General features: G+C 68.1%; 2 protein-coding genes across 6 annotated transcripts; one reads left to right on the forward strand and one right to left on the reverse strand.

Moving 5' to 3' along the window:
- The first annotated feature begins 170 nt into the window (after nucleotides 1-170).
- On the forward strand, nucleotides 171-2,434 carry ATG101 (autophagy related 101). Of its 2 annotated transcripts, none has more exons than XM_082496352.1 (3): nucleotides 171-290; nucleotides 1,060-1,349; nucleotides 1,487-2,434. In XM_082496352.1, the coding sequence occupies exons 2-3, from the start codon at nucleotides 1,098-1,100 to the stop codon at nucleotides 1,889-1,891; spliced, it is 657 nt and encodes a 218-aa protein (XP_082352478.1). In that variant the 5' UTR covers nucleotides 171-290; nucleotides 1,060-1,097; the 3' UTR covers nucleotides 1,892-2,434. The 2 variants fall into 2 exon arrangements, with proteins under 2 accessions (XP_082352478.1, XP_082352477.1); XM_082496351.1 differs by lacking the exon at nucleotides 171-290 and adding an exon at nucleotides 396-426 and having other exon boundaries at nucleotides 1,466-2,434.
- A 1,726-nt stretch (nucleotides 2,435-4,160) lies between these two features.
- FMNL3 (formin like 3) lies at nucleotides 4,161-21,709 on the reverse strand. Of its 4 annotated transcripts, XM_082496406.1 has the most exons (28): nucleotides 21,562-21,709; nucleotides 19,077-19,160; nucleotides 18,888-18,968; nucleotides 18,697-18,773; nucleotides 17,381-17,464; nucleotides 16,844-16,996; nucleotides 14,477-14,585; nucleotides 14,299-14,375; nucleotides 14,131-14,224; nucleotides 13,563-13,637; nucleotides 13,362-13,472; nucleotides 13,128-13,277; nucleotides 12,879-12,980; nucleotides 12,545-12,791; nucleotides 12,277-12,345; nucleotides 11,047-11,171; nucleotides 10,741-10,943; nucleotides 8,934-9,168; nucleotides 8,771-8,839; nucleotides 8,525-8,605; nucleotides 8,249-8,378; nucleotides 7,981-8,141; nucleotides 6,685-6,786; nucleotides 6,495-6,584; nucleotides 6,288-6,399; nucleotides 6,079-6,177; nucleotides 4,760-4,792; nucleotides 4,161-4,669 (listed from the first exon to the last, which is right to left on the reverse strand). In XM_082496406.1, exons 1-26 carry the CDS (start codon nucleotides 21,706-21,708, stop codon nucleotides 6,086-6,088), a joined length of 3,060 nt encoding a protein of 1,019 aa, XP_082352532.1. In that variant the 5' UTR covers nucleotide 21,709; the 3' UTR covers nucleotides 4,161-4,669; nucleotides 4,760-4,792; nucleotides 6,079-6,085. The 4 variants fall into 4 exon arrangements, with proteins under 4 accessions (XP_082352532.1, XP_082352534.1, XP_082352533.1 ...); XM_082496408.1 differs by lacking the exon at nucleotides 16,844-16,996 and having other exon boundaries at nucleotides 13,128-13,274; XM_082496407.1 differs by lacking the exon at nucleotides 16,844-16,996.
- Between the last annotated feature and the right edge of the window lie 267 nt (nucleotides 21,710-21,976).

Genomic DNA, 21,976 nt, shown 5'->3' on the forward strand with positions numbered 1-21,976 from the left:
CCCCCTGCAGTACCGCCCCGGAGCCTCCAGACCAGGGGGCGCTGTGGACTCGGGAGCGCCCCGAGGAAGTGAGCCGCTCTGCGCCGCGGGAGGCCCAGCTCTGTGGCGCCCCATCCCAGAACGAACCACCCGGGCGGCGGCGCGGGGGGAGCCAGCGGGGAAACGGGGACTGGGATTCCACCCGCGGGTCTGCACCGCGTTCGGATACGGAACCGATGGGCGCAGCATACAGGAAGAAAGGTGTAGATTGAGGAAACACGGCTGCTGCCTTGGGAAGCGCTGTCGTTTTGGTATATGGTGTGTTCCGACTCCCCCCATGTAGGTGGGCTGCCCCACTTCCCCCCTCCCCTCGGTCAGATGGTCGGTGCCGGGCGGTGAGTGCGGGTCCGGGTGGCGGCGCGGAGGGGCCCGGGGTCGCGGGAGGGGGTGAGGGGGGTCGGGGATCGGGGATCGGGGGTACTTGAGGCTGAAGGGAGCTCTTGGGGTGGGGGGGGGCGGGGCGGTGGGGTGTGGGGAGGCCCGGACTGGCATCTCTGGGCCTCTGCGAGGTGGGGGGGGAGCACACCGGGACGCCTGTGTCCCTGTGGGGTGTGAGGGGGACAGACCATGACCTCTGTGTCCCTGTGGGGTGTGAGGGGGACAGACCGGGACACCTGAGTCCCTGTGGGGTGTGAGGGGGACAAACCATGACCCCTGTGTCCCTGTGGGGTGTGAGGGGGACAGACCATGACACCTGTGTCCCTGTGGGGTGTGAGTGGGACAGACCATGACACCTGTGTCCCTTTGGGGTGTGAGTGGGACAGACCGGGACACCTGAGTCCCTGTGGGGTGTGAGGGGGACAAACCATGACCCCTGTGTCCCTGTGGGGTGTGAGGGGGACAAACCATGACCCCTGTGTCCCTGTGGGGTGTGAGGGGGACAGACCATGACACCTGTGTCCCTGTGTGGTGGGGAGGGCACACATTGGGACTCCAGCGTCCCCAAAGGAGTTGGTAGAGGGGCTGTTACGCAAGCAGGGGCACAACTAACCCCTCCCCAACACCCTTCTTTCCCCGCAGGACCCGCCATTGTGCCCCCCCCCGGCATCACTCCCACCATGAACTGCCGCGCGGAGGTGCTGGAGGTGTCAGTGGAGGGTCGGCAGGTGGAGGAGGCCATGCTGGCGGTGCTCCACACCGTCCTGCTGCACCGCAGCACCGGCAAGTTCCACTACAAGAAGGAGGGCACCTACTCCATCGGCACTGTGGGCACCCAGGACGTGGACTGCGACTTCATTGACTTCGCCTATGTCCGCGTCTCCTCTGAGGAGCTGGACCGGGCCCTCCGCAAGGCTGTCGGGGAGTTCAAGGTAAGGGAGCCCTGTGGGGACCTGGCAGGGCCAAAAGTGGGAGCTTAAAAACCTGTGGGCTGTGCCCTGTCCTCGCCTGCAAGGGGAAGGTCAGTCCCTGGTTCCCCCGTGAGTAGGGCCGTGTGCTGTCTTGGCAGGATGCGCTGCGCAACTCGGGCAGTGATGGGATGGGGCAGATCTCCCTGGAGTTCTACCAGAAGAAGAAGTCGCGTTGGCCTTTCTCGGACGAGTGCATCCCCTGGGAGCTTTGGACCATCAAAGTGAACGTGGTGAACCTGGCTAACGAGCAGGAGCGGCAGATCTGCCGGGAGAAGGTAGGCGAAAAGCTCTGCGAGAAGATCATCAACATCGTGGAGGTGATGAACCGCCATGAGTACCTGCCCAAGATGCCCACCCAGTCGGAGGTGGACAATGTCTTCGACACCAGCCTGAAGGACGTGCAGCCCTACCTGTACAAGATCTCCTACCAGATCACGGACTCCCTGGGCACCTCAGTCACCACCACCATGCGCCGGCTCATCAAGGACACGCTGGCTCTCTAGAGCCAGGTGCCACCGAGGCAGGATCACCCTGCATGGTGGCACCTCTCCAGCACAGCTCCTGGCTCTCTGGGACAGCGTCTCTGCTTGGATCCCTCCTCTCTGCCTCCAAAAAGCCTCTGCAGGGAGCTGGACTCGGCCTGGCCCTTAATTGAGGGTTGCTGCTGGTTTGGTTTGCACCGTGGGGCGCTCGCCCATCTTGGAGAACCGGCTCGGCGGCTCCCAGGTTGGCTGAGGGGTGGTGAGTCCTCGGGGCGAGAGCTGCTGGTCGGCGCGTGCGGCACCCTCAGTGGCTCGGCACTGGGCTCATGGCCCAGCAGTGACACTGGGGATCAGCACGGAGGGAAAGTGGCATCCGATCCCTGTCCGGCCCTGCCTGCGGCCGCTCTCCAACTCTGCACGGCACGGCCAGCACCAGCCTTGTTCCTTGGCACCGTGTGTGTCCCCTCGGCGGCACCCACATCCCTGGGACTGAGCCGCTTCCCTGCGGGGCCCGGAGATGAACTCTCTGCCTCCACTGGGCCAAAAATAAAGTATTTCTGCTTTCACGTAGAATCTGGTCACATCATGGCTGTTGATGGGGCCGGTGTCCATGCGATGGAGGGGAAATGGGTGCCAAGGCTGAGCTGGGGAACCCCACCGCATCCCTGTGCCGTGGGGCTCACCGGCCGCAGTGGGGAGAGGCAGGGATGGGCAGTGGGACCGTGGGGCAGTGCTACCCACCCCCTGGGAGTGATATCCTGAGTGGGGCAGCCCCAGCTGCCCCCCAGGTCCACCCAGGGGAGGGGACAGGGGTGATCCCCCTTCCGTGCAGGGCTCTGCACCCCTCCATGGCACCAAGGGGGGGCAAAGCTGCTTCCCCTGCCCAGGGGGGAGCATCCGCCGGGCACCATCTTCTCAGCAGAGTGAGGGGGAACGTGCGGGCGGCTGAGACGGTCCCTGACATCACTTAAACCCTCCCAGTCTGTCGCTGACCCGCCACCGCTCCGCACGCCTGCACTCCGCTCCTGGGAAGAAGAGGAGGAGGAGATGAATGCCAGCGCGCAGGCCAGCGCCTGGGGGGACGTGCGGATGGACGAGGCCGCCCAAATCGCCATCGTTCTGGTGCTCTGCCTCGCCGTCGCCTTCGCTGTCTTCTTCCTCGGCTGCAACCTGCTGCTGCAGGCAGAGAGTCTGGCGGGAGCCCTGGCACAGGAACGACGGCCGTCCCGTGAGGCCGAGGGGGCTGCCGAGAGGGTCTGAGGACCGGCCTGAGCCCGGCGGACAGATGGACGGACAGCAGTATCTTCGTCTGCAGCGTCTTTGATGGCATTTTGGGGGACGGAGCGGGACGGCACTGGGGGCCGTGGCCTCCCCTGTTTGTACGGATGGATTAAAAGGCAACGGGGCCAGCGGAGCTGCTGTGGGGGCCAGTCCTGGATCCGGCCATGGGCGCGGCAGTGCTGGTAATCCCCCCCAGAGAGGATTAAGGGAAACTTTTATTCCCTGTTTCAGGGCTAATCCCTGGGCTGGCAGGGCAGGCGCTTGGGGGCGGGAGGCCAGACGAGTGCCTTGCCGTGTGGGGGACCGCATCCTGCCAACACTGCGCGGCCGGTGGGGGGTCTGGGGCTGCACTGTGCACCTCCCAGTCCCTTGGTACCCCAACAGCAGAGATGCCAGGACCGCATCCTGCCTCCCCGAACCCTTTCTGCCCTTCCCCTAGGGATGCGGTGATCCCCTTCCTCCCATCCCTTCAGACCCTGCTGGCAGAGATACAATGGCTGTATCCTGCCCCGAAACCTTGCTGGAAGGGGGTCCCATGGACCCATCCTGCCCCTCCGTGCCCCCTTTGCTCTGCTCTGGTGATGCTCAGGCCTGATCCTGCCCCCACGTTGCTCCCAGGGCTGCATTCTGCCCCTCCACCTCTTGTGTAGCCCCCCCCCCCCCCCCCCCCCCAGGCCCTAAGCTGCTCCCAATCCCCCACAGCTGCCAGCAGTGGGGTGAACTGGGGCAACCCCACCCCTGATAGCTGGGGGGGGGGGGGGCTTCCTCCTCACCCCCCACCAAAGTGCCCCCTCCCCCCACCCCTCCTTAATCCTGCAGTTTTAATAATGCCACCACAAAGCCCTGCTTAAGGGTCTGGTCCCTGCACATGCGTGCCCCCCACCCTGGGACACGGACCCCCAGTATGGGGGGGGGAGAGGGGGAGGGGGGGGTGCTCCCTGGATGCCTGGGTTCCCTTTCACCTTCCCCCCCCCCCCCTTCGCCTCACGCAGGCAGTGGCCATGTAAAAGACTCCATATATTTCACATGTACAAAAAGTCACAGGGGAGGGGGGGGGGGAATGTCCGGGGCTGGGGGGGGGGGGTCACCATCCTGCCACCCCCCCTGCCACCCCGGCCTGGCTTTGGTCCCTTTTTTTTTTGGCAATTAGTGTTCACATCAGTGGTCAAAGTGACGAGCGCGGGGGGGGAGAGTGTGGGGGGGTGGTCCCCGCAGTAGGACAGTGGCTCTGGGATGGTGACCCCCACGGGGACCCTGATGGGGAGGGGGCACCCCATGGGTCAGCCACCACCGCTGGATCCCCACCGCAGCCGGAGGCAGGATTGGTCCCTGCTGCCAGCAGAGTCGGGGCGGGGGGGGGGGGCAGTGGGGGTATCCAGGCCCCGCGTTCACCACCACCTGCCTCCCCGCCACGTGGGGGTGGTGGGATGGGGTCACCGCCTGCGAGCCCAGGCGAGGACGGTGGCATGGGACGTCCCTGCGCAGTGCCATGGGCAGGACAGAGACCTCCCCTTGGACCTGCGGGGCAGAGTGGGGTGAGAAGGGGAAACTGAGGCAGCCCGGCCGCTACAGCCTGACACCCGCCTGGGGCCGATCCGGGGTCCTTACCCTCGCTCGGCTACAGGCGGATCCACCTGCGCGCTGTGGGACAGAAGGGACAGGGTCAGGGGACCCCCTGCCCTGGCCTGGGGGGATGGTCCCAGGTGACCCCAGTGGGGCCAAGGCAGCTTGGGGCCGGTCCTCCAGGCACCGGGCTGGGACCCAGCTTCACACCGGGATCCAGTGGTGCACTGGGACCCCGTGCTGGGATCCAGTATTGCACTGGGAATCCAGTGTTGCACCAGAACCCAGCTCTGTGATCCAGTGCTGCACTGGGACCCCACACTGCAGCAAAGACCCCGTGCCAGAAACCCAGCCGTGCGCCAGGATCCGGTGCCGAGACCTTGTACCGGGACCCAAACGTTACACCGGAATCCTGTGCCGGGACCCAGCCTTGCGCCGGGATCCAGTGCCGGGATCCTGTGCTGGGACCCAGCCTTGCACCGGGATCCAGTGCCGGAATCCTGTGCCGGGACCCAGCCTTGCACCGGGATCCAGTGCCGGAATCCTGTGCCGGGACCCAGCCTTGCGCCGGGATCCAGTGCCGGGATCCTGTGCCGGGACCCAGCCTTGCGCCGGGATCCAGTGCCGGGATCCTGTGCCGGGACCCAGCCTTGCGCCGGGATCCAGTGCCGGAATCCTGTGCCGGGACCCAGCCTTGCACCGGGATCCAGTGCCGGAATCCTGTGCCAGGACCCAGCCTTGCACCAGGATCCAGTGCCGGGATCCTGTGCCGGGACCCAGCCTTGCACCGGGATCCAGTGCCGGAATCCTGTGCCAGGACCCAGCCTTGCACCAGGATCCAGTGCCGGGATCCTGTGCCGGGACCCAGCCTTGCACCGGGATCCAGTGCCGGAATCCTGTGCCAGGACCCAGCCTTGCACCAGGATCCAGTGCTGGGATCCTGTGCCAGGACCCAGCCTTGCACCGGGATCCAGTGCTGGGATCCTGTGCCAGGACCCAGCCTTGCACCAGGATCCAGTGCTGGGATCCTGTGCCAGGACCCAGCCTTGCACCGGGATCCAGTGCCGGAATCCTGTGCCAGGACCCAGCCTTGCACCAGGATCCAGTGCTGGGATCCTGTGCCAGGACCCAGCCTTGCACCGGGATCCAGTGCCGGAATCCTGTGCCGGGACCCAGCCTTGCACCGGGATCCAGTGCCGGGACCCCGCTCTGCTCCAAGGGGCTGGGGGGGGGGTGGTGCTGGGCACCCCAGGGTGACAGCATGCGGGAAGGGGCCATGCAGGAGGGGACATGCAGGGCTGGGGGGAGCCAGGGGGGGGACGTGGGCCCGCGTTTGGGGGGGGGCCCGGGCATGCAGATGGTACCTGGGGGCTAACAGCTGGACTCGTCGTGGTGGGACGGGTCGCAGAAGAAGCGCGAGCCCCGCTTGGCGGTGCGGGCCGTGAAGGGGACGCTCTTCAGCGCTGCAGGGGGGGGGCACGGGTGGGATGGGGCGGGACAGGGAGACGTCAGCCCCCACACACGTGTGGGACTCGGGCGTCTGGGCCGGGGGGGGGGGCGGCGGGGGCCATACCGGTGATGATGTCCTCGATGGTGCCGTCCTTGCCCTCGTAGACGGGGCGATGGTCCTTGGCCTGGCGCCGCCGCAGCTCCGCGATCAGCTCCTGCTGCTGCCACTTGTTCCGCTGCAAATGGAGGCGCAGGGGACACAGGTTGGGGACACAGGTGGCCCCTCCGTGCTGTTCCACACCCCCCCCCCCCCAAGCCCACCCATGCTCACCTTCTCCTGCTTCTTAGCCTCCTGCGCCAGCAGCTTTTCGCGCATCACCTCCTCCTGCTTCTTCCGCGTCTCATTCTCCTGCTCCGCATCCTGCCGGGGCGAAGGGGGGGGGCGGTGGGAGCCATCACCTCACCCCTGATGTCACTGACACCCCCCCCCCCCAAAGTGTCCCCTCCCAGCCTTGCCTCACCTTGTAGGAGCGGATGAACCGCACAAAGACCGGGAAGAAGACGGACGGGGGGGTCGTTTTGGGGCTCTCGCCGAAATACCGCACCACGGTGTTGTAGGCGTCCTGCGACAGGGGACAGGGCTGTCACCGACGGGCTGCGTGTCCTGCAGCTCCCGGCACGAGGAACGGGCAAAGTGCGCACCAGGACTACACGCAACGAGACTTGCGGGAGGGACATGCAAAGCGAGACAGGCGTAGGTGAGGAGCACGGAAAGTTAAGGTGTGCGTGATAACGCGTGCACGAGGAGCGTGCCCAAGCAAGGCGAGCGTGCACGAGGAGTGTGCCAAGCAAGGCGAGCGTGCACGAGGAGCGTGCCAAGCAAGGCAAGCGTGCACGAGGAGCGTGCCAAGCAAGGCGAGCATGCACGAGGAGCGTGCCAAGCAAGGCAGGCGTGCACGAGGAGCGTGCCCAAGCAAGGTGAGCGTGCATGAGCGTGCCCAAGCAAGGCGAGCGTGCACGAGGAGTGTGCCAAGCAAGGCAAGTGTGCACGAGGAGCGTGACCAAGCAAGGCGGGCGTGCACGAGGAGCGTGCCAAGCAAGGCGAGTGTGCACGAGGAGCGTGCCAAGCAAGGCGAGCATGCACGAGGAGCGTGCCAAGCAAGGCGGGCGTGCACGAGGAGCGTGCCCAAGCAAGGCGAGCGTGCATGAGCGTGCCCAAGCAAGGCAAGTGTGCACGAGGAGCGTGACCAAGCAAGGCGAGCGTGCACGAGGAGCGTGCCAAGCAAGGCGAGCGTGCATGAGGAGCGTGACCAAGCAAGGCGGGCGTGCACGAGGAGCGTGCCAAGCAAGGCGAGCGTGCACGAGGAGCGTGCCCAAGCAAGGCGAGCGTGCATGAGCGTGCCCAAGCAAGGCGAGCGTGCACGAGGAGCGTGCCAAGCAAGGCGAGTGTGCACGAGGAGCGTGCCCAAGCAAGGCAGGCGTGCACGAGGAGCGTGCCCAAGCAAGGCGAGCGTGCATGAGCGTGCCCAAGCAAGGCAAGCGTGCACGAGGAGCGTGCCAAGCAAGGCGGGCGTGCACGAGGAGCGTGCCCAGCAAGGCGGGCGTGCACGAGGAGCGTGCCAAGCAAGGTGAGCGTGCATGAGGAGCGTGACCAAGCAAGGCGGGCATGCACGAGGAGCGTGCCAAGCAAGGCGAGCGTGCACGAGGAGCGTGCCCAAGCAAGGTGAGCGTGCCGAGCAAGGCGTGGCGGAGGGCTGTGCAAAGCAAGGTGTGCGTGACATGGTCCGTGCGAGGCGCAGCCGTTCCGCAGCCCTCACCTCGGCCGTCCGCGCGTCCTTCTGCAGCCGCTCCAGCTTGCCCTCGCTGGCGGCCAGGAAGGCGCGCAGGACGCTGTTCTCGTGCAGCCCGCACTCCCGCCGCAGCAGCTCCATCCCCCGGCCCAGCTCCTTCACATCCAGCAACACGTTCTCCAGGGAGACTGCGGGGACATGGAGGGGGGGGACGGGACAGGTCAGGGGACCCACGGGCCCTTGGGGGGGGGGACGGGACAGGCTGAGCTGGGGTTGTAGGGATGGGGGGGGGTACCTGCGGCTGCCTTCTCCACAAAGTGCAGCTCCTGCCAGAAGGTCGCCAGCTCGGGGTACTTCTCCCGCACCGTCAGCGCGATGAAATGCAGCAGCGTCATCTTTCTGTCCGTTGATTTGGTGTCCAGGAGCTGCAAAACGATTGGGGTGGGAGGGGGGGGGGGGGGGGAGGTGGGGGGAGAGGGTTGGGAAGGGTATAAGGGTTGGAGGATGGGAGCCCTGGGATCCCACGCGGTCCCCAAGGGAGCTGGGATGGGGTTTTGGGGGTTGCCCCCACCAGGTCCAAACTCTGCAGTTTGAAGCCATAGACGGCACCGCGTTTGCTGCTGTTCATGTAGTTGCCCAGCGCCAAGATGATCTGCAGGGGAAAAGCAGCAAAGATGGGGGGGGGGAGGTCAGGGAGGAACCAGACACACAACCCCCACCCCCCCTCAGACCTCCCCTGCCCACCTATGGTGAGGATGGAGAGCAGGACTCCAGCCCAGCTTGTCCCCACGTCCCCTGGTCCCCCCACCGCACTCACCTCCAACATGTGCTTCAGCTTCTGGGAAGACTTGACGGAGGCCGAGGCCGCAATGATGGCATTGAGCTGCTGCAGGGGGACAAGACGGGGAGGGGGGCTCAGTTGGGATGCAGGGTCTGGGCAACCCCTGGTGGTTGCGATCCCCACCTTCCCGGCTCCGTACCGGTGTCAACATCTGGAGGTTTTCAGCGAAGTTGCCGAGGAAGGTCATGATGGCCATGCGCTGGGGCAGCCGCTCCACCTTGCTGAACTGCAGCATGAAGCGGTCCTCGTCCGCCAGCTCCTCCAGCGCTTTGCGCTCCCGCTCATACTGCCGCAGCGCCTTCACCTCCGCCTCCGTCGGCAGGAACCGCATCAGGCACTCCACGAAATCCACCGGCAACGTCGCCAGGTCGAACCTGCCCCCGCACCCGCACCATCGGCAACCGGCTCCCCACTGCACTGCACCCTGCCTGGGTATCCCTCCTCCCAACCAGCCCCCCCTGCACCCATTGCACCCCAAACATCCCCCCCCTGCACCCTGCCCGGACCCATTGCACCCCAAACACCCCCCTGCACCCTGCCTGGGTACCCCTCTCCCCAACCAGCCCCCCCTGCACCCATTGCACCCCAAACATCCCCCCCCCATCCTGCCTGGACCCATTGCACCCAAACCAGCCCCCCCTGCACCCTGCCTGGGTACCCCTCCCCCCAACCAGCCCCCCCTGCACCCATTGCACCCCAAACACCCCCCCCGGTACCCTGCCTGGGTACCCCTCCCCCCAACCAGCGCCCTCTGCACCCACTGCACCCCAAACATCCCCCCCCCATCCTGCCTGGACCCATTGCACCCCAAACAACCCCCCTGCACCCTTCCCAGACCCATTACACCCCAACCAGCCCCCCCTGCACCCATTGCACCCCAAACATCCCCCCCTGCACCCTGCCCGGACCCATTGCACCCCAAACACCCCCCTGCACCCTGCCTGGGTACCCCTCTCCCCAACCAGCCCCCCCTGCACCCATTGCACCCCAAACATCCCCCCCCCATCCTGCCTGGACCCATTGCACCCAAACCAGCCCCCCCTGCACCCTGCCTGGGTACCCCTCCCCCCAACCAGCCCCCCCTGCACCCATTGCACCCCAAACACCCCCCCCGGTACCCTGCCTGGGTACCCCTCCCCCCAACCAGCGCCCTCTGCACCCACTGCACCCCAAACATCCCCCCCCCATCCTGCCTGGACCCATTGCACCCCAAACAACCCCCCTGCACCCTTCCCAGACCCATTACACCCCAACCAGCCCCCCCTGCACCCATTGCACCCCAAACATCCCCCCCCTGCACCCTGCCCGGACCCATTGCACCCCAAACACCCCCCCCCAGCACCCTGCCTGGGTACCCCTCCCCCAACTAGCCCCCCCTGCACCCATTGCACCCCAAACACCCCCCCTGCACCCTGCCTGGGTACCCTTCCCCCCAAACACCCCCGCTGCACCCTGCCCGGACCCATTGCACCGAAAACACCCCCCCCGCACCCTCCCTGGGTACCCCTCCTCCCAACCAGCCCCCCCTGCACCCATTGCACCCCAAACACACCCCCTGCACCCTCCCTGGGTACCCCTACCCCCAACCAGCCCCCCTGCACCCATTGCACCCCAAACATCCCCCCCCCATCCTGCCTGGACCCATTGCACCCCAAACAACCCCCCTGCACCCTTCCCAGACCCATTGCACCCCAACCAGCCTCCCCTGCACCCTCCCTGGGTACCCCTCCCCCCAACCAGCCCCCCCTGCACCCATTGCACCCCAAACACCCCCCCCGCACCCCAGCCAGCCCCCATTCATCCTGCCTGACCCTCTGCAGCCCCACACCCCCCCCTGCACCTCACTTAACCCCTTTGCACCCCCACCAGCACCCCTGCACCCTGCCGGGGACACCCACCCACCCCCCCCTGCCCCCCAGCCGGCCCTCCAGCGTGGGGACACCTACGTGTGGATGGCCCTGCAGATCTCCTCGGCGCTGCGGCCCGCTTTGCGCAGGGTGATGGCCAGGTTCTTGGCCCGGTTGGCTTCCAGCAGCGTCACCTTACTGGCCGCCTTCTGCGACGCCTTGTTCTTGGCGCAGACGAGGTCGAGGGACGGACCCTGCGCCTTGGTCTTGAAGAGTTCCTCGAAGCGCTCCAGGTCGAGGTCCTGGTGGGAGGAGGCACGGGGAGGAAGGGGGGGGGGGGGGATCAGAGCCGGCGGCAGCGCCGGCGGCACCCACCCAGCCGCTCAAGCCGGGTGCCGGCCTCACCTCCAGCACCCGCTCGTCGTCCAGCTCGCTGAACACCGTCCCACTGATCTGGTTGGGCTTCAGCGCCGTCCAGTTGAAGACGGGCAGTCGGAACTTGGTCTTGATGGGTTTCTTGATCCGGATGGCTGCCAGCGGGGCAGGAGCCGGCTCAGCCCCCCGCTGGGGCAAGGGGACACATCCTGTGCCCACCCCGAGCCGCCCGAGCCTGCTGCAGCAGCCCCAAGCTGTCGCCATCCCCTGGGGCACCCCATCCCCGTGCCACGTGGTCCTTGCACCCGTCCCTGGGCCACTGCAACCCCAACCCCCTGGTGCCTGCAACCCTCCCCCTTTCTCTGTCCCCTGTCACCACAACCTCCCTGTCCCCATTTCCCACGATCCTTGTGCCCTCCCTGTCCCCATGCTCCCTGCACTGTCCTGTCCCTGCACCCTCCTCATCCCCATCCCCGTCCCCATGGTTTCCACACCCTCCCTGTCCCAAGGGACCCCATGCCCTTCCTGTCCCCATGGTCCCCACACCCTCTCTGTCCCCATCCCCACCATCCTTATGCCCTCCCTGTCCCCACGCTCCCTGCACTGTCCTGTCCCTGCACCATCCCTGTCCCCGTCCCCATGGTACCTGCACCCTCTCTGTCCCCATCCCCACAATCCCCACACCCTCCTTGTACCTGTCCCCATGCTCCCTGCACTGTCCCCATCCCCACGGGCCCCGCACCCTCCCTGTCCCCATCTCCATAGACCCCATGCCCTCCCCGTCCCCATGGTCCCCACACCCTCTCTGTCCCTATCCCCACAGTCCTATCACCCTCCATGTCCCCGTCCCCATGGTACCCCTGCCCCCCCCCCGTCCCCATCCTCATGGTCCCCATGACCCCCGCACCCCCCCCTGTCCCCATCCCCATGGTCCCTGCACCCTCCCTGGCCCCGTCCCCATGCCATCCCTGTCCCCATGCTCCCTGCACTGTCCCCATCCCCACGGGCCCCGCACCCTCCCTGTCCCCATCTCCATAGACCCCATGCCCTCCTTGTCCCCATGGTCCCCACACCCTCTCTGTCCCTATCCCCACAGTCCTATCACCCTCCATGTCCCCATCCCCATGGTACCCCCGCACCCCCCCCGTCCCCATCCCCATAGTCCCTGCACCCTCCCTGGCCCCGTCCCCATGCCATCCCTGTCCCCATGCTCCCTGCACTGTCCCCTGTCCCCACGGTCCCCGCACCCTCCCCACCTACCCGAGAGCCCCACGGTGAGGGCGATGGAGGGCGAAGCCCCAGGCAGTGGTGGGGCTGGGGGGCACTTGCCTGCGGAGAACGGAGAGGCTGAGACCGTGCCCTAGCGGGGATGGCCCCGCTTTGGGGACAACGCCCCCCCCCCCCCCCCAAGCCTCGGGAGCGTCCCAGCGCCAGGGACACCCCGGTTTTGGAGCCCCAGCCCTTCCCGGGGACGGCCTGGGGAGCCCAGCTCCGGGATGCCCCAGTTTTGGGGATGCTGCATCCTCACCTGGGAGCGGGGGCGCGGGGGGCGGCAGAGGGGGCGGTGGGGGGGGGGGTGGAGGTGCAGCCTCTACGGGGGGCAGGACGGGGAGCCGCAGGGCCTCCTCCGGGGGCTCGGGCTCGGGCTGGGGAGGGGGCTCGCCGCCCGGCACGGGGGGCGGCTCGGAACCGTAGCGCCGGCGGAAAGCCTCGTCCTTCTCCTTGATCATCCGCCGCAGCGTGTGAACCTGGTGGCTCGTGTGCTCGTAGGTCTCCTGGGGACGGCCAAGCGTCAGGTCAGGGGGGACAAGGGACCCTGCCCCACTCCCCACGGCCCCCATGGCCACCCCCCACACACACACCTTCACCACCTCCAGCTCCTTCTCCCGCTGCAGCAGCTGCTTCTCCAGCTCTGCCACCCGCATCATGTTCTCATTCTCCAGGTCCAGCAGCTTCTCCGTCAGCTGTGGGTGGGGATACGGCTGTGACACCGACTCTGGACCCCCCCGCTCCAGTATCACCACTAACTTCCCTGGGGGCAAAGCCAGACCCCGGGAGGGGATAACCCAGGACCCGGTGAGGAGCATCCCGTGTCTCCTGCACTCACGTACGTGGGACAGATGCTCCTCCAGCTCCTCCACCTTCTCCAGGGCCACGTTCTTGGTCTCAGCATCCTCCAGCAGCCCCCCCACGTCGAAGACGTTGTCCAGGTACGCCTGGATCTGCACCTGCAGCTTCTCGCTCTCCGTGTGCCTCGACTTCTGTGGGCATCGGGGCGGCGTCAGGGACAGGGGGGACTCCTCAGCGTGCCCCCCACCCCCACCCCGGGCCCCGATCCCCCGTACCTGCAGGAACTCCTCCAGCCCCAGCTTGGTGAACTCGTACTGGAGATGGACACGGAAGTTCATGTCCTCCACCGAGTGCACCACGATGTTGATGAACTGCATGCAGGCGACCTGCGGGCAGGGCTGGGGTCACCAGGAGCTCCCCCAGCACCCCCTGATGTCCCGAAGACTCTCCCCCTCGCCCACAACCAGGTATCCCACCATGAAGTCAATGCTGCTGTCCTCGTTGCGGAAGTAGTCCATCAGCCGCTCGAAGCGGTGCTTCTCCTTGCAGACCTGAGCAAGCAGCCGACGTGGGGTTAACCCGGCTTGCCCCCCACCCCCGACCCCCTCACAGCCACTGGCCCCCCATTGCCTGGGCTCCAGTCCCCTAATCCCAGTCTGGTCCTGGTGCACTCAGAGTCCCTGTCCCAGTTTGGCCTCATCCTCCCCGATCGCCCCCATCCCCTGCACTCCAGACTCCCCATTCCAGCCTGGTCTTGCTGTTCCCAGTTCCTCCGTTCCCTGGGTCCTGGTCCCCAATCCCAACCTGATCCTGCTGTCCCCAGTCCCTCCTGGTCCTGCCCCCCTCAGTCCCTCCATCACAACCTGATCCTGCTGCCCCTACCAGTGCCACCATCTCAGCCTGCTCCTGCACCCCCCAGTCCCTCTATCCCGGTCCCGGTGTTCCCAGTTCCTCCGTTCCCTGGGTCCTGGTCCCCGACGCCAGCCTGATCCAGCTGCCCCCAGTGCCAGCCCGCTCCTGCTGCCCCCCCCGCTCCCCCTGTACCTCCTTGAAGTTGTCGAAGGCAGCGAGGATGATCTCGTGGCCGCCCCTCACCAGGCAGACGGCTGCCAGCAGCTCCAACACCAGTGCCTTCGTCCTAGGGCAGAGCATCGTCACGCCCGGCCGGCTCTGGGGACCCCCCCCCTCCCCTCCTGCCAGACCCCCCCTTACCTCGGGTTCTTGTTATTGAGGCTCAGGGCAATCTCGTTGACGGCGTGAGGATGGGACATGACCAGGTTGAAGCCGTACTGTGGGGACAGAGCGGGGACGGCATTAGCAGCGCCAGTGTGACGGCAGCAGTGGCATCAGTGTGTCCCGTCCCCCCCCCCTCCTTGCAGGGCGGTGGTACCTGGTAGTTCATGATGGCCCGGAGACACATGATGCAGAGGTGGACGTCGTCCTTCTGGCTCACCAGGCGCGAGTTCTTCAGCGCCCTGCGGCTGGGCAGCGTGCCGTAGCTGGGGGGGACACGGGGCACTGGTGAGCGGGACCCCTGCACCACCGGTGCTGCACTGCCAGCGCTCGCCCAGGCGGGAACCAGCCCCGCGGGACCACGATGGGGACGACAATGGGGACAGCAGAGCTTTCAGAGGGGCAGAGGCAGAGAGAAGCGACCGGAGGGCGAGAGGGACAGAGGCTGGCGGAGACGCGGAGCGAAGCCGCCGCGAGTGCCGGGCCGCCCCGGGCAGCCGGTACTTACCCGGCGGGCGAGCGGCGAGGCGGGCACGGAGAAGAGAGAGAGAGAGCGCAGCCAGAGAGGGGGGAGCCCGGCCCTGGAAGCAGAGATGGGGCGCGTTACCCCGGGGCGCGGGGGCAGAGCCAGGGCGAGGGCGAGCGGAGGCAGCGCGGCCGCGGCAGGCAGAGGGACGGGCAGGCGGCGTGGGCAGGATGGGGATGGCAGCACCGAGCTGCCGCGGGTGGGAAGGGGACGGTGCGCACGGCCGGCAGGACAGAAGGCGGCACGCAAGGCAGCGCAGGATGCGGCACGCCTGGCACGCGCCACACGGCACAGCCACACCGCGGGCAAAGCACAGCCCGACGCACGGAGGACACCACGGCGCAGCCAGCACGCAGGACATGGCATGTACCATGCACGCGATGGTGCACGACACACACTGCAGGGCAGGATGGTGCACAGCACCATCTGCACCATCTGCACCATGGTGCATGGTATGGCACACACCACAGCAGGATTGTGCACTGGCACAGGGCACCATGGCACAGCACACTCCATGGCAGGATTGTGCATGGCACAGGGCACCATGGCACGGCACACACCGTGGCAGGATGGTGCATGGCACAGGGCACCATGGCACAGCACACACCATGGCAGGATTGTGCATGGCACAGGGCACCATGGCATGGCACACACCGTGGCAGGATGGTGCATGGCACAGGGCACCATGGCACAGAACACACCGCAGCCAGGACAGTGCATGGCACAGAGCACCATGGCACGGCACACACCATGGCAGGATTGTGCATGGCACAGGGCACCATGGCATGGCACACACCGTGGCAGGATGGTGCATGGCACAGGTCACCATGGCACAGAACACACCATGGCAGGACAGTGCATGGCACAGGGCACCATGGCATGGCACACACCGTGGCAGGATGGTGCATGGCATAGCACGCACCGCATGGCAGTGGGCACACAGCACGCACCACAGGCAGGATGGTGCATGGCACAGGGCACCATGGCACGGCACACACCGTGGCAGGATGGTGCATGGCACAGGGCACCATGGCACGGCACGCACCGCAGCCAGGACAGTGCATGGCACGGGGCACTATGGCACGGCACACACCGTGGCAGGATGGTGCATGGCACAGGGCACCATGGCACGGCACACACCGTGGCAGGATGGTGCATGGCACAGGGCACCATGGCATGGCACACACCGTGGCAGGATTGTGCATGGCACAGGGCACCATGGCACAGCACACACCGTGGCAGGATGGTGCATGGCATAGCACGCACCGCATGGCAGTGGGCACACAGCACGCACCACAGGCAGGATGGTGCATGGCACAGGGCACCATGGCACGGCACACACCACAGCCAGGACAGTGCATGGCACAGGGCACTCTGGCACGGCACACACCGTTGCAGGACAGTGCATGGCACAGAGCACCATGGCACGGCACACACCGTGGCAGGATGGTGCATGGCACAGGGCACCATGGCACAGAACACACCGCAGCCAGGACAGTGCATGGCACAGGGCACCATGGCACGGCACACACCGTGGCAGGATGGTGCATGGCACAGCACGCACCGCATGGCAGTGGGCACACAGCACGCACCACAGGCAGGATGGTGCATGGCACTGGGCACCATGGCACGGCACGCACCGCAGCCAGGACAGTGCATGGCACGGGGCACTATGGCACGGCACACACCGTGGCAGGATGGTGCATGGCACAGGGCACCATGGCATGGCACACACCGTGGCAGGACAGTGCATGGCACAGGGCACCATGGCACAGCACACACCGTGGCAGGATGGTGCATGGCACAGCACGCACCGCATGGCAGTGGGCACACAGCACGCACCACAGGCAGGATGGTGCATGGCACAGGGCACCATGGCACGGCACGCACCGCAGCCAGGACAGTGCATGGCGCGCAGCAAGCAGCAGTGCCATGGCCAGCCAGCGCGGGCAGAGCGGGACGTACCCCGGCAAGCTGACCGGCGCGGCGGGTACGTACCGTAGGGCGGTCTGGCGCGCAGAGCGGGCAAGGCTGCTGGCGAAGGGGGCGGGCAGGGCGCTGGGGTGCTGCAGATCCTCGATGGACCTGCTCCAGGCGCGCAGCTTCTCCAGCGCGCCGTCCTCGCCGCCTTCCAGGCCCTCAAAATCCAACCTGGGTGGGACACGCGTGCGGCACGGAGAGGGGGGGGGGGAAAGCACACAGCTTCGGCAACGGAGCGACACAGCCACCGCGGCAAGCGCTGAAGCGGGTGGCGGCCGGGCAGCGGTGGGGCAGGGAGAGGAGAGCGGGTGGTCCCGGGACCCCCGTCCCCAGCCCGGGCGGGCAGGAGGGGGCTGAGCATCCCATATCCCTTGGGACCCCATGGCAGGCGGGTCCCCGGGTGCTGGCTGAGCTGCCCCGGTGCCGATAAGGGACCGTGCGGTATCAGCCACCTGCAGCAGGGAACTGCCCCGGGGTACCGGGACCCTCCCCATCCCAGGTCCCCCAGCACCCAGGGGACCCCCTGCACCCCCGGGACCCCACCACCCTACTCACATGACGGCGCACTGGGCGAAGGACAGGTAGTTCACCAGCACGTCCAGCCCCTTGTTCTCATCGTTGAGGAACTCACGCACCCACCTACAGCACCAGGCACCCATCGGAGCCCGCAGGAGCGGGGGACACCCCCTCCCCCCCACCACCCCCCCGGTACAATTCCCCGCACCATGGGGACCCCCAGCCCAGCGCGGGAACGGGGAGGGGGCAGTGGGGGGTTCTTGGGGCTCCAGTGGCGGTTGCAGCATCTCTGTTATCACCGGTGCCAGCGCCGGTACGGCTTTATCTGCCGGCTGCAGGGCAGGGAGGGCTCGGCCCCGGGTGCAAGGCGGGAAGCGGAGGTGGGTGCTGGGGCTGTGCCCCCCATCCCCATCCCTGGGCACCCCGTGGGAGGGGGGTTGGGGGTGCCCTGTCCCCTTGGGAGGGCGTTAGGGTGCATGTACGAGGTGCTGTGCGGGGCAAGGAGCCTGGCCGAGATGTGCCTGGGGATGGGGGGGGGGGAATGCATGGGGGGGGGGGGTGGCACATAGCGTGCGTGTGTGTGTGTGTGTGTGTGTGTGTGTGTATGGGATGTGCATGTGCACGGGGGGGGTGGGGGTGGGGGGGGGGTTGCACAGCCCGGGGGTCCCCAGTCCTGCCCGTGCCCCTGCGGCTGGGGGCGGCGAGTCAGGCAGCAGCGGGAGACGGGGGGGGGGGGGGCATGGGGGGCCACGGCCACCCCTTTCCTGCCGCCGCCAGCCCCTCGCCCCGGCCCGTTTCCTGTCTCCGGCTGCTGCTATTTTCGGGCCGCGGTTGGGGAAGAGCTGAATGGCGGGGCCGGCGGCGGGGCACAGCCCGGCACGTGCACGAGCCATCCCGAGCACGCGGGTACCACCACGCCGCCGGCCACCCACCAGTGACATCCCCACCATCCCCAGTAACACCCCACGGTCCCTCCGGCCACCTTTGTGCGGCTCCGGTGCATCCGCCCCCCAAGTGCCGGAGGGACAAGCCACCGGTGCGGGGTCGGGGTGCCACCAGCTCGGGGCCAGTGCTGAGCCCTCCGGTGCCGGGAGGAGCCAGGTAGGATCCGGCCATGCAGGGCGTCATCGCCGGCCCATCCGCCCCGCGGCATCCGCCCCCGGGACCTGCCGGCCAGCAGCCCTGGCCCACGGCACGACCGGGGCAGGAACTGGCCAAGTTCCTGCAGCACCTCTGACTTCCCCTGCAGCTGCATCAGGGCCAGTCCCGGGACCGCCGAGACCCCACAACACCCCCCCCCCCCCCCCTCAAGGACCCCCACCCCACCCCACCCCACCCCAGGACCCTGTGCTCACCCGATGTGGTTCGTCCTCAGGCTGATCTCCAGCTCGCGCAGCACTTTGGTGGACTCCTGCACCCTCCTCCTGAACTTCTGGGGGCAGAGCGATGCTGAGCCGTGTCTCCCCCCCCCCCCGCCTCGGCCCTCCCAGCTCTCCTAACCCCCCCTCCCCCACCCAACCACCCAACCCCCCCCCCAGCCCCTCACCTTCCGAGTGACACCCGGCTCCAGGAAGCTGCGCAGTTTCTGGATGTAGGCGTGGGGGGGGCTCTTCACCTGGAACCGCTCCTGGGAGGGGATGGGGGGGGGGGGTGTTGGTGACACCGGCATGGTGGCACAGCCCACCACCACCAGACACACCCCCACCCCCCCCCATGGTGCCCCAAGCCCCCCAACCTGGTCACAGATGAGGTCCCACTTCTTCTCGTTGTCATACTGGCGCAGGAGCCGGGCTTTGTCCGGGGGCAGGTTCATAGAGCTCTGGGGGCAGATAGCGGGGTGTCACCCTGGGTGACACTGGGATGCTGCCCCCCCCCCGAGGGCACCCAGTCCCACGGCACAGCCAGGGTGTCCCCCCCAGGACACCCGGCCCTATGGCATAGCCATGGTCCCTGGCACTGGGAAGCACTGGTGGGCAGCGGGCCACACGGATGGCACGGGGACAGCAGTGCCACCAGCGCCACGTGCCAGCTGCCAGCAACACCACGTCTTCCCAGCGCCGATGCATCCTTCCTGTCGGCACCCGCTTCCTCGCCGGCAAACCGCAGCCTCCTCTCCCCGACCGCGGCGCGAAGCACGGCAGCGGTGCCCGGTTCACCGAGGCGCTGGGCATCTTCAGGGGGGACCCCGGGGACCGCTGGTGCAGGATGCGGCCCGCGGCACCGGTATCACCAAGGACACAAATGGGGTGCCACAGTGGAAACCGGGAATGGCCACGGGCTGCCCCGGCGGGCAATGCCACCCCAGTGGGCGATGCCACCCCAGTGGGCGATGCCACCCCGGCAAGGCAGCTCCTGGGAAGTGCCGTTAGCAGGATCCGGCCACCGCCGCAGCCGGGAGGTGCCAGCACTCCACCCGTCCCGTGGAAGCTAAAATTATCCCTGCCCTGGTCATCCCGGCCCCACGGAGCCGCAGGAAACCGGGGCAGAGCCTGGGCGAAGCTGTGTGCCCCCGGGGGGGGGGGGAACAGTCCCAAGGGAGCAGGGATGTCCCCAGCAGGATGGGGTCCCAAAAAAACTGCCTTGGGGACAGGGATGGTGCCTCCCTCCCCATGGGGCCAGGACACCGTGGCCCACGGCAAAATCACAGGGCCTACGGGGACACCCCGAGGATGAGGACGGAGGTGGTGGGGCTGAGACACACGGAGGCCCCGGGAAGGGGCGGGGGGCACCGGGGGGGGCTTTGAAGCGCAACCGCCCTCGCCGGCGTTCCCGCCGCTCGGCTTCCTGCCTTTGTGGTGGGAGCGGGGCCGCTCCCGGTCGGGCACTTCCTCCGCCACCGCCCCCCACCGGGGACCACCCCCTCCCGGGTGGCCCAGGACTGAGACACACACCCCCCCCCCGGGAACCGGGGGCTACCGGGGGGTTGGGGAACACCCGGGGACCAATCCTGCCCCTTCGGGGGCCGCTGGCGCTGCAGCCCCATCACATGATGAAATATTTTCCTCCCCGGCAGTAGCCGGGACGGCACCAGGCGACACTGATGCTGAGGGAGGGGGGGGCGATGGATTTTAGGGGTGGTGGCACCGGGGGAACCCCAATGCCACCACCCACAAATCCACCACCCCCCGGCATCGGCCGGCAGGATGCATCCCCCCCCGCCACCGGCCCCATGGGGACCAGCTGCCGCATCCGCCCTGCGTGGGATGCAGGGACAGGCAATGGCCCCGCCAGTGGGTGCCACTCGCCACCGGCAGGACAGTCCCACACTGGGGGTGCCCGTGCCCCCCAGTACCCCCCAGTTCCAGCTCCCAGAGCCCCACGGGGTCACGCTTGGCATTTCCTGCCCAGACGTGGCTTTTGCTGGTTACAGCCACCACCAGGATGGGGGTGCCGGGCTCTGGGGGCTCTGTGCCCTGGGTGTCACCGGCCATGGTGTCCCAGTCGGTGTCCTCCCCCCCCCCCAAACAAAGCCAGAGCCATGCCGGCACCGTGGATGGGCCACCCCACCGTGGGAGGGCCATGGGGCTGTGCCGCAAGCCAAGAGCTGGTGGGACACGGGGGCCCCATGGCATTGGTGGCCCCGATGGCACTGGGGTTGTGGAGTGGGGACAGGGTCTTGGCTCGGGAGGGTTACGGGATGGCACCGCAGCCTCGGCCGGTGACCGCTGCGGCAAGGCCACCGCCCCGGCTGTGAGAGCAGACGGGGGAACGCGCAGGGCAGTCCCACGGGGAGCCCCACACCCACGGAGGACCCCCACACCCACGGAGGATCCGTGCCCAGCCCCGTGCGCCACCTCGATGGGACTTTACCGGGTCAAAAAGTCCCGGTGGCACCGAGAGTGGCGTCACCCCCCGGGGGTTGTCCCGGGACGGGCTTCCCCCGGGGCTGCCCCCGGCCCCGCGGCCACTGCCCGGCTCCGCGGGCACCGGCGCTCCCTGCTCGCTCCCGGCTCCCCCAGGCGCCGGTGCCGTCCCCCGGCGGTGCGCGCCCGCCCGCAGCCGGACGCCGGGAGGGGAGCGCGGCGGCGGGGCGCGTCCGGCCCGGGAGGGCGCACCGGGAGGGGTCCCGGGTAGGGACGGACGGGGAGAGCGCAGCGGGACCCAGAGGAGGCGCAGCGGTAGCAGGGACGGAGCACGGGGGAAGCGCACCGGGGGGGGCGCACCGGGAACCGGAGAGGCGCAGCGGGCGGCCGGGGCCGCGGCGGGGGTCGGTCTCTCACCAGCACCAGGGCGAAGCGCTCCTCCAGCTCGCAGGGCTCCGGCATCGGCATCTTGCCGGGGCCGAGCAATCCGGGCCCCCCCGGGGCCGCCGCCGCTCCCGGGCCCCGGGGCAGCGCCTCCCCGTCCGCGCTCTCCACGTTCCCCATCCCCGGCCCAGGCACCGGGGGGCGGCGGGGGAGGCTCAGCCCGTCGCGTCCGGCCGCCGCCGCCACCGCCTCCCGGCCCCGCCCCGCCCCGCCCAGCCCCTCCCATCCCGCAGCTCCGCGGCGGAACCGCCAGAGGGCGCCCAAGTGCGGACGGGCGGCGGCGCCACCCGGGGGCGCCCAAGGGCAGGAAGCGAGCGGGAGGTGCCGATTGGCCCGACCCCGGCCACAACGACCAATGAACGTCGCGCTTGTGTGCGGAGGAGCGGGA

This window comes from Vanellus vanellus (genome assembly GCF_965231255.1).
Source record: "Vanellus vanellus genome assembly, chromosome: 28".
Taxonomy (NCBI): Eukaryota; Metazoa; Chordata; class Aves; order Charadriiformes; family Charadriidae; genus Vanellus; species Vanellus vanellus.

What these genes read in the sequence shown, in the direction of transcription:
- ATG101 (XM_082496351.1), top strand. Translation starts at nt 1,098, where the DNA reads ATGAACTGCCGCGCGGAGGTGCTGGAGGTGTCAGTGGAGGGTCGGCAG. An exon ending in AGGCTGTCGGGGAGTTCAAG is followed by an intron (nt 1,350 to 1,465) that starts GTAAGGGAGCCC and finishes CCCCGTGAGTAG; the next exon opens with GGCCGTGTGCTGTCTTGGCA.
- FMNL3 (XM_082496406.1), bottom strand. Translation starts at nt 21,708, where the DNA reads ATGGGGAACGTGGAGAGCGCGGACGGGGAGGCGCTGCCCCGGGGCCCG. An exon ending in AGCCGGGTGTCACTCGGAAG is followed by an intron (nt 18,774 to 18,887) that starts GTGAGGGGCTGG and finishes CTCTGCCCCCAG; the next exon opens with AAGTTCAGGAGGAGGGTGCA. An exon ending in CTGAGGACGAACCACATCGG is followed by an intron (nt 17,465 to 18,696) that starts GTGAGCACAGGG and finishes CTGGTGCTGTAG; the next exon opens with GTGGGTGCGTGAGTTCCTCA.